The following is a 13,732-nucleotide window of genomic DNA, read 5'->3' on the forward strand; positions in this document are numbered from 1 at the left end:
GGCATGACAGACTGTAAGCCCATTAAAACACCTTTGCCTACCTCCACCAAGGCATCAGATTCAAGGGGTGTATCTTACTTGGATCCGTGTCATTACAGGTCCATTGTGGGGGCCCTGCTTGAGAACGAGTTGCTCCAAATCTCTCCAGGTTCAATTCATCTCAACACATGATCAGATTGCAGATATTCTGACAAAGGCGCTGCCGTCCTCACAATTTCAGTTCATGAGAGACAAGCTAAAGCTCCGCCACACCGGATCTTCATCTTGAGGGGGTGTATTGACCAATATAGCCATTCTCACTCTTGGAACGTGCTATATTGGTTCCCTTCTATCTATGTATTACCTACCATGTAAATCACCTTCCATATGTACTCCACGATTTGTGAATATCTCCTTACCCTTTACAGTCACATGTGATATGGATTCTTTCCTATTATCATATGTGGAGATTTGATCTCTTTGGGGTTCTTTAATCCCTTATAAATACAGCTTGTAACTGATCACATAAGATAGGAATGAAATTCTGATTACTCAATCCAATAAAATCAAAGGAAAAGAAAATGAAAACATATTGTGCAAACTATGCTGCACCGAACAAGCCTTTTATGATAGCCCTGGAAGCAAAAAAAGGCTATATTTGAAAAATAATCTTATTTTTTAATGCATAGAAACACATTTACATTTATATATATGAATAGCCATACGCATATATGTTCTTTAAAAGAACGAAACAAACAGAACATTAATTATAAAAGACCAGAAGCCCCAACTCTGTTTCTAGTTCCTACTCCGTACCATCAACATAGCACATGAAGATCAAGAAAAAAGAAATAAAGGTCTTTTTATGTGGAAGAAGAAGGAACCCAGATGATGAAATCTGAGTTGCAAAACAATGGAAGCGAAATCATTTGATTTATATCCTGCAACGAGTGATTCTAGAGTAAGCACGAGTGTAGGGGTGAACAGGTCCTTTAGCTTTGTAGCAGTTGTGAGTGCAGTCAGACCTTCCAGAGCGAGGTGTGCATGGAATCCTATTAGCAGAGAGAGCACCGTAGGAAATGTAGTATCGCATTGCTCTCCAAAACAGATATCTCCTTCCAACACTACCATCTTCACCCTCTTCCCCGAACTCATCGTACATTGACTCCATTGATGGCCATTCCAAGGCTTCTGTCATCATCTACAAGCTCGCCTCCTCTGCCTGTGCTCGAACACTTAAACCACAGCTCAGAAAAATGAGGAAAAACCCTAAAAGAAGAAGAAGCTTTGGTAGAGTAGAAGACGCCATAGATGTCTGTCTTTTGTTGCTCTTCTGTTTCATAGGTTCACAACTACTTCTTCACATGGAAGAACAATAGAGAGAGCCAAAGAGTTTTATTTTCTTCTAAGCTTCTAACAACATACACACACAGATAGAGAGAGAGAGCGAGAGAGAGAGAGAGAGAGAGAGAGCGTCTGAGAAACAAAGGTCGCAGAGGAAGAGTGGTCGGCAAAGAGGTCGCAGGGACACAAAGGTTGGTAGAGAGGTCGCAAGGACACTGAGGTCAACTGAGAGTCCGCAACGGGAGAGAAGTCCGGGAGCAGTTAGAGTGGAGATTGAAAAAGAGATTTGAGATTTGAGAGAGAATAGGGTTCAGGTTTGTGTGAGCGTGCGGGCAAGAGCGGGAAGTGAATAGGATGTGGGTATTTTGTGGATTTTTATCTTCTCAATTACACCCTCATTAATTACATTTCAAGTACACACCTACAATGAAGACACGTGGCGTTAAATGATCTGACGGTCTAAATTAATAATGATAATTTATCTTTCATTTGGCTCAGAATCAAAAGTTTCCCTCCACTCTCTCTCCGTCTCTCCCATCTCTGCTCTCTCAAGACGCCGAACTGAACTTGTGCTCCACGATGGAGCTCCTCTCTCACGATGACGACAGCATGACCAGACTCACCGTAAACTGCATCCTCACACCGGCATTCACCTTCCTCGTGGTTTCCGTGTCTAAATCCCTAACTCTCTGCCATAACTCCAGGCGGTCATCTTCCTCTCACGAACAAAGCTCTCTGCCCTTGCTACTTTAGGAGGTAAATGGGAGTATTTCTAAATCCCCAACTCCCTCTCCTCGTTCATCTTCCTTGCACGAATGAAACCCTAACCCATTCTGACTTTGGGTTTGTTTTGCAGACCCTCATCTTGCAAACTCCTCTCCCCCAAGGAGCCGGAGGCGATGATGACTCCTCTTCTCCACATGCCAGGTATCCCTGCTATCTCTCCCTCTCACTTTCTTTGTTTTTTTTTTTTTTTTTTTTTGTCATTATTGTGTCGATTTGAAACCAAATCAGTTACAGAAAAAGGGAAAATGGTAGAAGATCTGATTTCTCACATTGCCTCTTTGATTTTGTCATTTTTGTGTCGATTTGTCACATCTTGCCATAGAATTTCTTGCATATTGGCTGCATCATATTCAACAGGTTAGATATTGAGGTTCTAAAGATCTACACGATTTACTTAGATGCGTTCAACTTCTCATCCCTTCAACTACAGGGCATGGTTTTATGTCCTTGGCTGACAACAAACCTTTTCATTTTTTTTTTTTCCTGTTGGAAGCTATGAAGGAAATTAGAGTAGTACCTTAATCCTCAATGCAAAATGAGGGTTTAAGACATTCTCTTTTAGGCAAAGAACCAAGTTGATTCATTGTCTTTGCAAAATTTCTGCAGTGAACAAATTTATGTGTACAAAACCTTTTAAGTGAATAAGTGTGACTTATCAAGTGTATGATTGATTATCCCCTGTCCTTAGACAAGCCTCAAATGGAAGCAATCATTTGATATAAATTAGGCTATACACATGTGACACAGTTAAATGCTGAATCCCTGTTTGGAATGTAATTAAAGTTGGAAATGACTTCATTATTTGAATCATAAATAGACATTATTACTATGCTTTCACTAACATTCTAGTGAAGACATTAGAACTCCTTTTAAGATGGTGAGCCAGTGCTTTCAAATGCATTACAAAAGTATTTTAATTTCAGAATATAGTGATTGAAAATTCTACCTTCTCACTGAATGAGATTGCCTTCCTGTACTCTCTCACCCCACTGCTATTGCCTTGATCAGCCATCACTCAGTGCATCAAAACTCCACAAACTTGACATGAAGAGAGAGATGAGCATCAAGGAGACTGGTTAGTTGGTCTTTATCTGTTAGGACTTATCATCAGTTTGTTCAAAGTTCAAACTTTTCAAATCCAACCTAGGTTTCTAATTCAAGAAAAGGCTTTTAATGGCTCTGCCTAGACAAGCATAGGATAAGAAGTTCAAGGGAAACATCAACATACAGAAGAATGAAAACAAAGTTGATTAATGATTTGGTTTCTTGTTTCATTGTACGTGTTCTTTTATAGCCTTGATGAAGAGCTCACACTATCTTTTTATTTTGTTCCTCAGTTATTGGTACATTATTTTTTATTGCCATTGGACTGTCAAATACATTTTTTGGTGAGATTCCAATACACAAGGATATGGACTCGTGATACCTTGGATATATTTGGTGAGATTCCAATGTACAAGAATTCATTGTTAATTGATGCAATGTAAACTCAGCAACAGAGCCATCCCTGTGCATGCTTGAATTGGTTCTAAAACTATATGGAACTTACTTTCATGTTACATGTTTGCTTACAGAGTTAGGGATATCAAATACATTTTTTGGCGAGATTCCAATGCACAAGGATATGGACTCATGATATCTTGGATATATTTGCAACTCAAATGAAAGTCATGTGCATGAGGCGATCCATTTGCAACCCTAATGTTGGCCTCCTGCCTCCTCATTTGCTCTTCAGCAACAGATTATTTTTATGCTTTATGAAGTTGTCATGGTTGTAGAACATGTAAAGACATGCCAAGAAAAGTTAGGCGTTCCTTTGTTCTCCTCTATGGAAATGGCTGGTTTTATTAGATTTTCTTTGTTTGTCCTTCATGAATTGTGACACATTCAAGTGAAAATGGATTTTCAAAGATGGAAGGAATTGCCCACTTAATTAAACATTCTCGTTATCACTTGTTCTCCCTCCTGTAATAGCTTGAATTTGTATGAACTTAGGTTACACAGGTGTAGTGATGATTTGTTTACTCATGTGGCTGGATGAGATTCTTCCTATGCTTTCTATTCTTCTTATTCTTCATCTACTGTCCTCTCTCACTCACCCTGAGCACTGGGCGATGTGAACTTGAGGGGATAAAAATCCCCCAGAGCACCAATGGCACTGACAGCGAATTCTACAACCCAAAGAAGAAATTCGAGAGAACATTGAATTGAATGATTTTTATGGGAAATTTACACATACTACCCCTGAGGTTTGACGAAAGGATATTTTCACCCCCCAAGTTTGGAAAATTCTGTGTATCCCCCTAAGGTTTGCAAACAGTAACAAATAAGTCCATTCCATTAGTTCATGACTAACACTGTTAAAAATTAGACATGAATTGACAGAATTACCCTTACAAAGGGAAAAAAAATAAAAGCCTGCAACTCATCTTCCCCAATTCGATTGGCGAAGATGAGTTGCAGGTTTCAAAACCATTAGGGTTTTTCTTTTGTTTCTCGTCAGTCCCGGATCTAATAGTCTTGTTGTAGTGTTCGATTGTTTACTCTTCCTCCTCGGTCCCGGATCCACCGGTCTTAGGTTTTACTAAAAAGCTTCTTCTCTCTGAGAAAAACAAATAAAGACCAGGTGGTAACTGGCAAGATTAGCTTCTGTTTTTTTAGGTTTTATTGAAAAACCTCTCTGAACGAAATAGGTTGCTCTTAGTTTTTTGAGAAATCGATAGCTGTTGGCTATTCATCACTGAAGGAAAAAAGAGAAAGTAGAGCTTCTCTCAGCAAAAACCTCTCCCTTTGCAACCTTAAGATTTATCTCTGTTTCTTATTATTGCAACATAACAAAAACAAATCGAAATGTTTCGGTTCCTCAAGTCAATTCGTTCGTCTCTGTCTGTGTGCGTGTGTAACGATAAAAGAATCAAAGATAGGAATTACGCGAGGAAGAAACCCTAATCATATTCGAGGGTTGTATCTGGTGAGGGTCAGTGAAGAGTTCAAGGGAGCAAAAGAACGGTTTGGATACGCGGAATCTTCTTTACAGGTCAACGACGCACATTTTTCTGTTCAATCCATCGACTCTTATAAACCAAATTCCAATTGGAACTCGTGAATTCATCACCATCTTCTTCGGAGAGATGATGAGGGAACCAATGATCACGTTGTCTGTCCCCTTTCTCCTCTTCTTCTCCATCTTGATCTCTTTTATCTCACCATTAACAGCCCAACAACAACAACAAGAACAGAAGCTCTCTTCCTTCTCTATTGCCAACTCGCCTTGGTCACCATCCATGAATCAAACCCTTGTATCCACTAACTCAACCTTTGCTGCTGGATTCCGACCATTAGCCACCTCTCCAGACCTCTACATCTTCGTAATTTGGTTTCTAAAAGGTGTTGATAAAACCATTATCTGGTCACTTAACGCCGGCACTGGCACTTCACCAATAAACCAATCTTGTTCTCTCCGGCAAAGGGAAGCTTCAGTGGACGAATAAAAAATGCTGTCATGTGTTTTAATTGAAGAAAGAGATGGTGATTTCGATTCAGGGGTGGCGAGAAGGAGAAGAGCTTTGCATCAATATTTTCAGAAACAGAAACTGGCGCCTCAACCTCCCTGCTGGTTCTCCACCGGTTCGTCAAATCCAAATCCCCATCAGTCTTCACTTCGTCATTATTTTTGTGCTCTGATTCAGATCCTTGAACTTAAGTGTTTCAAGCTCTTTGCCAGGCTTGAAGTGTTCCATTAGAAGCCATGGATGGAGCAATCGATGGGGATACCTGTAACTCATCTTTCCCAATCGATTTGGGGAAAATGAGTCGCAGGTTTTTTTTTTTTTTTCCCCCTTTGTAAGGGTAATTTTATCCATTCACCTTTTTTTTTTAAGGTTCCTCTTAGAAGGGCAATTCCATCAATTTATGTCTAATTTTTAACAGTGTTAGTCATGAACTGACAGAATGGACTTATTTATTACTGTTTGCAAACCTCAGGGGGGGTACGTAGAATTTTCCAAACCTGGGGGGTGAAAATATCCTTTCGTCAAACCTCAGGGGTAGTATGTGTAAATTTATATCCCAAAGATGCCTAACTTAGTACTTGTAAATTGACTTAAACTTAATTACCTTCGTACAAAACAAAGTAAATTGCTCTGCAATGTGAACTCTAATTTGTACTGTCATGGAGTCTTACATCATCGAATGGGTTCTCAAAGTTTTTTGATGATAGCTGGGGTTTTGTGCTCCAAATTTTATCTATGATCTTTGAACTCCAACAGTCCAATCATCATTCACTTTGTCATGGGCACTTTGCAGGCTAGGAAATTCAAGTGATCACATATATATCCTTGCTATACTGGCAGGGGAAAGTAGTGGGGCTTATGGAACGAGAGACCCCTCATTGAGAATCATCCGTTTTTGGTAGCTAGAAAAATTCCATTTTCTGGTATGATGACAAAAGACTGCTTCACCCACTCATGTTAGTGGTGGAAAGATGATCCCTTCTAAAAAGAATACCACCTTAAAAACAAGAAATTAGATATAGATGATCATTATTACTCCACACTAAATGAGCCTTTAAAATCAAGAACCTCATATCTGTCCAAACTCATGTCATCAACTAAGCACATCTAAGTGACTGACTTGCTGTAGTAATTGACTGATTCATGACTCACTCGATCCATACTCCAAGAGTTGATACACTGCTATTACCACCCAAAGTTGGGAACATGACCATATATGAAATTTCTAATATGCACTATATAAATTTGTTAGCTGTGCTTGCAAACTTTCATTCAAAGAGAAGACATTCAAAAAACCTTTCGCTTACAAGGGGTCAATCCCTACATATATGCTAAGGGATCAGCCTTGGCTTCAATTACAAGCAATAAATTTTCTAAAATCTTAAAAAAAAACAAAAAACTTGCTATAACCAGTCCAAATACACAAAATAGAAACTCAAAAGGAGGCTGGTAGCTGCAATTGAGGCTAATAACCCATGGCTCAGGCTAAACCCATTATCTACAGCACCACCCAGTTATTGGAGTCTGAGCGTGTGACTTGAAGCATCCAAACCTACAGTATAAAACCAAGGTTAATAAAAGTCAATTTTTAAGAGCATGAATGTAGGAAAAGCTAGAAGTCAAAGTCAATTTTTAAGAGCATGGATGTAGGGCAACAATAGGATGTATTTTTTAGGATGCAAATACTCTTCAAATCAAGCTGGAGTGAAGGTAATTTATTGGACACAAATCGCTACAATCCATATCAAAAGCAATATGGCAAAGCATATTGAATGGAGGGTTTTATTTTAAACCCCAAAATGTAAGAGTTCTAGTCACTGATAAATGAGGTCCATGATCTATCAGTAGGAGGGTTTTATTTTAAACCTCAAAATGTAAGAGTACCATAGTATAAACTCACAATATAGCTGTTTGTATCTTAGGGGCATTCATACCCAAACTCATGTCATCAACTAAGCACATCTAAGTGACTGACTTACCATGCAAAACAGAACCAATAACAGGTCCAGAACTTGATATACAGTAGTCTCCAAATATATACTTGACCACCTACCCTTCACCCCACAATTCCATAACACAATTCATAGTTTGGAAACAGAACCAACAGAACTAACCTCTCCGCTCCCTCAACACAAAATCTTACCCTTCACTTCCTTTTTTAATTTATTTCCCCCTCATGTCAAGGAACTCTAGGCTTCAATCACTACATTCTGAAATTAAAATACTTTTGTAATGCATTTGAAAGCACTAGCTCAGCATCTTAAAAAGAATTCTAATGTCATCACTGGAATGTTAGTGAAAGCATAGAAATAATGTCTATTTATGATTCAAGTAATGAAGTCATTTCCAATTTTAATACATTCCAAAAAGGGTTTCTGCATTTAACTGTGTCATATGTGTATAGCCTATAAATGATTGCTTCCATTTGAAGCTTGACTAAGGACAGGGGATAATCAATCATACACTTGATAAATCACACTTATTCATTTAAAAGGTTTTGTACACTCAAATTTGTTCACTGCAGAAATTTTGCAAAGTCAATCAATCATCTTGGTTCTTTGCCTAAAAATGAATGTCTTAGACCCTCATGTTGCATTGAGGATTAAGGTACTACTCTAATTTCCTTCACAGCTTCCAACAGAAAAAAAAAAAATGAAAAGGCTTGTTGTCAGCCAAGGACATAAAACCATGCCCTGTAGTTAAAGGGATGAGAAGATGAACGCATCTAAGTAAATTGTGTAGATCTTTAGAACCTCGATATCTAACTCTGTTGAATATGATACAGCCAATATGCAAGAAATTCTATGGCAAGATGTGACAAATCAACACAAAAATGACAAAATCAAAGAGGCAATGTGAGAAATCAGATCTTCTACCATTTTCCCTTTTTCTGTAACTGATTTGGTTCCAAATCAACACAATAATGGCAAAAAACAAAAAAAACAAAAGAAAACAAAGAAAGTGAGAGGGAGAGATAGCAGGGATACCTGGCGTGTGGAGAAGATGAGTCGTCGTCGCCTCCGGTGCCTTGGGGGAGAGGAGTTTGCAAGATGAGGGTCTGCAAAACAAACCCAAAGTCAGAATGGGTTAGGGTTTCATTTGTGCGAGGAAGATGAATGAGGAGAGCGAGTTGGGGATTTAGAAATACTCTCATTTACCTCCTGAAGTAGCAGGCAGAGAGCTTTGTTCGTGAGAGGAAGATGAACGCCTGGAGTTATGGCAGAGAGTTAGGGATTTAGAAAAGGAAACCACAAGGAAGGTGAACGCCAGCGTGAGGATGCAGTTTACGGTGAGTCAGGTCAGGTTGTCATCATCGTGAGAGAGGAGCTCCACCGTGGAGCACAAGTTCAGTTCGTCGTCTTGAGAGAGCAGAGATGGGAGAGACTGAGAGAGAATGGAGGGAAACTTTCATTTCTGAGTCAAATGAAAGATAAATTATCATTTTATTTTAGACCGTTAGATCAACGCCACGTGTCTTCATCATAGGTGTGTACTTGAAATGTAATTGACGCGGATGTAATTGGGATGATAAAAATCTGTATTTTGCATGGGAAAACCTAATATTTTCGGCGGCATTTATCAGGAAACGCCGTTGTAGTAAGTCGAACGGTGGCCAATGACGTTAATGCAAACACAATGTCACCAACGTTTCTCATCTTCACCTTTCCTCACGGGCAAATATACACCCGGTGTTACTCACCGGAAAATATACAATGGCGTAGTATTGTCTTTTACAACGGCCTTTATTAAAAAATGCCGTCATATATGTATGTATGATGACATTTATATATAAACGCCATAATAGCCCCATATTATTCGATATTTCTCGGCGTTTGTCAAAAAATGCCGTTGTATATACATATATGATGGCTTTTTTAAGTAATGCCGTGATATCTCCTCCCAAAGTGCCGTCATGTGATAATAACCCAAGAAAGGAAGGTAATATGGTCAATGATCTTTCTCTCAATATGCATTACATAGAAGCCTATGATTAACGATATAAACGGATCGAATTTGATCGGATAGTAGCATTATCATATTCGTATCCGATTATATTCGAACGGATTCAGATAATTTTCGGGTAGTGATTTTTTGAATACAGGTTCTCCTAAATGGATATGAACAGGATTGAATACGATTTTTTGACTATCCATTGACATATTTACCGTTTTTATTATGAGGGTTAGGGTTGAGACTTGAGAGTTCAGTAACTACCATTTCTTCTACTTTTCTTAGTCTTTTATTCTCTTAGTTTTTTACTTTTGATTTTTTAATAGATATGTAATTCCATGTATCACATTGCATAAAACAATATATATATAAACCAATAGCAAATCTAGAAAAAGAATCACATTATCTTAACATATAAATTTATAAAAATAAAATAATAAAATCCAATAAGGTAACTTAAAAGGATAGACAAACACTGAGTTATATTTTAGATATTTTATTACTGTTGGACTACTAAACGAATCGGATAATAATCAGTCGGATAGGGGGGAATGGGGATTATCATATTCGTATCCGGTTAATTTCGGACGGATTCGGATTCTCCTAAACGGATGCGAACACGGATCGAATATGGATCTACGAATATCCATTTACATCCCTACCTATGATGCCTCCAATGATGGTGCCGATTATAATCCTTAGATTTCTGCCTCTACACGATCCCACCATTATCGCTATCAGCCTTAAATTTATTTGTTCTAGTTGCGAAGAGCGTATTGCACCACAGAGTTAGTTGGATCTGACTCCAGCTTACAGTACTTGGATGAAGGAGAAGATAAATGGGTGATTGTAAGATTAGAACAGACAGTCTTTTTTGTTTTTTTCTGATAAGATTAGTACAGAGAATCGAAACGACGGCAACACCTCAAATAAAGTATTCAATTTAGGAAATAACAGATGGCAGCCTTCCACCATAATAGGAGTGTTGTAGTTAAAAGGATTAATCCGGATTTGCTTTCTTACCTGTCTCAGCTTTTCTTACCTGTCTCATCTTTTCTGAAACGGTAGAAATGATCTCTAAAATAGGATAACCCGTGGGGAAAGCAATTTTTTCGGACACAAAAATATATATAAAAGGGATCCCTTCTCCAAGATTACATATCATTGCTGAATATCAACCGAGATCTCTCTCGATTGATACAGAACATCCCAGCTATCCCGATACACTCATCAACTGGAGGGAAAAGAAAAGAAGAGAAGAGAAGAGAAGAGAAAAAATTTTAGAAGAAAATTTTGCTAGAGAAATTTACAAAGCAGAAGCTCCTACGACTTGATTCTGAGTGGCGACGAATACGACGAAGATAGAGCCCTTTGTTTACCAAAAAAAAAATAAAGCCTTTAAGAAGTCCTTACTTGTATCAAACATGGGGGAGGGAGCGGTTCACAAAGCTGAAGGAACAGAGTACATGGAGTGCTTAACAACAACATGGAAACAGCCTTTTATCATGCGCCTTGCGTTGTCTGCTGGCATTGGAGGTCTTCTCTTTGGCTATGACACAGGTAAGAATGTATCAATACAGCCCAATGCGGCTGACATGTATCGCTATTGGGGCGACCGATACCGTGAACTAGATCATCCTCCATGAATTGATAAGAGTTTCCAACTAACTCCCTTACAAAATTTTTTTTTCCCCTTCTTTTTCCCTTATTGATGTATAGGAGTAATCTCTGGTGCACTTCTTTATATTCGAGATGACTTTCCAACTGTTGACAAGAAAACAGTTTTACAGGTAGGGTGTAGAGTTTCTATTCCTTCTTCACAACACATTTATCGAAAAAATATAATGGAATTATGCCCCTTTTTTTAACATCTAATTCTTACATATATATTTATCACTAGGAAGTAATCGTGAGCATGGCAGTAGCAGGAGCAATATTTGGTGCTGCAATTGGTGGATGGATGAATGATAGGTTTGGAAGAAAAATGTCAATTTTGGGAGCAGACATTTTGTTCTTTATTGGTGCAATAGTCATGGCTTTTGCACCTGGTCCTGGAGTCATAATCGTGGGAAGAATTTTTGTTGGGTTGGGAGTTGGAATGGCCTCCATGACTGCACCTCTTTACATTTCAGAAGCTTCTCCTGCTAGAATTAGAGGGGCTCTTGTTAGCATGAATGGTTTGTTGATTACTGGAGGACAATTTTTGTCATACCTTATAAATCTCGCCTTCACAAGGGTACATACATTTACTGTAGTAATACTACAATGTTTAAGTTAAAAGAAGATGATCATATCTCCTACTTGGTTTAACATATATATGTATATTTTTTTTTCAATCTCAGGTCGATGGAACTTGGCGTTGGATGCTTGGAGTGGCAGGACTTCCAGCTTTGGTTCAATTTGTATTGATGTTGTCCCTTCCAGAGTCCCCTAGGTGGCTTTACAGAAAGGTATTGTTGGAAAATATCTTTCTTGGCTGTTTTCTGTGTTAAACTTTCAGACTAGGTCTACACAGAGGTTTTTAAAAGCTTTAGTCTACTTCTACCTTAAGATATATTCTATTCTCACCATACAAAAGAAAGATTTGAAAACCCTGGCTTGAGGCTCTTACTAACAATTTTTCTCAATTTGTTCCTATTCCCATAAAAAAAAAAATAGAACAAAAAAGAGGAAGCCATAGACATTTTGAGGAAACTATATCCTGAAGACGAAGTTGACAATGAAGTGGAGGCATTACGAGCATCTATTGAAAATGAAATAGCTCAGGAGAGCAGCATTGGTGATGGTAACCTATTCAGTAAAATTGGTCAAGCATGGGGTAATGTGGTTGTCCGTAGAGGGCTTATTGCTGGTGTTGGGTTGCAAGTGGCTCAACAGTTTGTTGGAATCAACAGTGTCATGTATTATAGTCCCACCATAGTTCAATTGGCTGGATATGCTTCCAATAAGACAGCTCTGGCTCTCTCTCTTATTACTTCCGGTCTCAATGCTGTGGGTACCATTATTAGTATATTCTTTGTAGATAGAACTGGGAGGAGGAAGTTGTTGCTTCTCAGTTTGTTTGGAATCATTTTTTGGCTCCTCGTGCTATTTGCTGTGTTCAATTTAGCTGCTACCCATGCTCCTACAGTTAATAAGTTAGATTCGACTACCAAATTTGGTGCAAATAGTACATGTCCGAACTACCTTACAGCCTCAGATGCATCAACTTGGAATTGTATGACTTGCTTGAAAGGATCTACAGACTGCGCATTCTGTGCTAGCGGAGGCAATCATGTAAGTACTCTTCATCCATCTCAATTATTTGATTATCTAGATTCTCTACCTAAGAGATATCATATTCTAGTTGAAACATTATTTTCATGGTTTCACTTGGAATTCAGCTTCAACCTGGTGCATGTTTGGCTTCAAACGGTGGAACAAAGAGTTCATGCAAAGGCAAATATGGTGGTGAATGGTTCACAAGAGGATGTCCAAGCAGATTTGGATTCTTGGCATTAGTGGGCTTGGGGCTCTATATTATCAGTTATGCACCTGGGATGGGAACTCTCCCTTGGGTTATAAACTCAGAGATATACCCATTGAGATATAGAGGATTTTGCGGAGGCATTGCCGCTGTTGCTAACTGGGTGTCAAACCTCATCGTTAGTATGACATTCTTGTCTTTAACTCAAGCTCTAGGCTCGGCCTACACGTTTCTCCTATTTTGTGCTTTTGCTTTCTTGGGTCTAGTGTTCGTCTACTTCAATGTACCAGAGACCAAAGGTCTGAAATTTGAGGAGGTCGAGAAATTGCTAGAGAGAGGTTTCAAGCCTTGGCCTTTCAACAAAGCATCAGATGGAGAAAGAAACTCACTTGAGATGAAACCAGTCAAGTGAATGAATTGTACTTTTCTTGTTACTTTTAAGGACCTTATTATAGTACCTCTTCCATTTAGTTATGTTTATGCAAATTTTAGTACTATGTAACAAGAGCAAGTCAAATTACAGTCAACATTTATTCGGAACATCGTGCTCGAGGAGATAGAGGAGCGAGTCAAATTACATTCGACATTCCTCCTAGGGTCGATCATTAATGAGCCTGAGGATGAGTTACCTTCTACCCAGGGATCCCTTCACTATGTAGGTTTAGATGATGTAAAAGAATGGAAAAACGGGAAT

At 38.6% G+C, this 13,732-nt stretch overlaps 1 protein-coding gene across 1 annotated transcript; it reads left to right on the forward strand.

Moving 5' to 3' along the window:
* Positions 1 to 10,996: 10,996 nt before the first annotated feature.
* LOC122646463 (inositol transporter 4-like) lies at positions 10,997 to 13,485 on the forward strand. The gene is made up of 6 exons (XM_043840024.1): positions 10,997 to 11,132; positions 11,292 to 11,362; positions 11,473 to 11,808; positions 11,915 to 12,022; positions 12,231 to 12,848; positions 12,956 to 13,485. Exons 1-6 carry the CDS (start codon positions 10,997 to 10,999, stop codon positions 13,448 to 13,450), a joined length of 1,764 nt encoding a protein of 587 aa, XP_043695959.1. The 3' UTR covers positions 13,451 to 13,485.
* The last annotated feature ends 247 nt before the right edge of the window (positions 13,486 to 13,732 follow it).

Source organism: Telopea speciosissima, chromosome 11 (genome assembly GCF_018873765.1).
Source record: "Telopea speciosissima isolate NSW1024214 ecotype Mountain lineage chromosome 11, Tspe_v1, whole genome shotgun sequence".
NCBI classification, from domain to species: domain Eukaryota; kingdom Viridiplantae; phylum Streptophyta; class Magnoliopsida; order Proteales; family Proteaceae; genus Telopea; species Telopea speciosissima.

Excerpts from the sequence above, each read along its gene's own strand:
- LOC122646463 (XM_043840024.1), top strand. The coding sequence starts at position 10,997 with ATGGGGGAGGGAGCGGTTCACAAAGCTGAAGGAACAGAGTACATGGAG. Across the intron at positions 11,133-11,291 it reads TCTCTTTGGCTATGACACAG|GAGTAATCTCTGGTGCACTT; the intron begins GTAAGAATGTAT and ends ATTGATGTATAG. Across the intron at positions 12,023-12,230 it reads CTAGGTGGCTTTACAGAAAG|AACAAAAAAGAGGAAGCCAT; the intron begins GTATTGTTGGAA and ends AAAAAAAAATAG.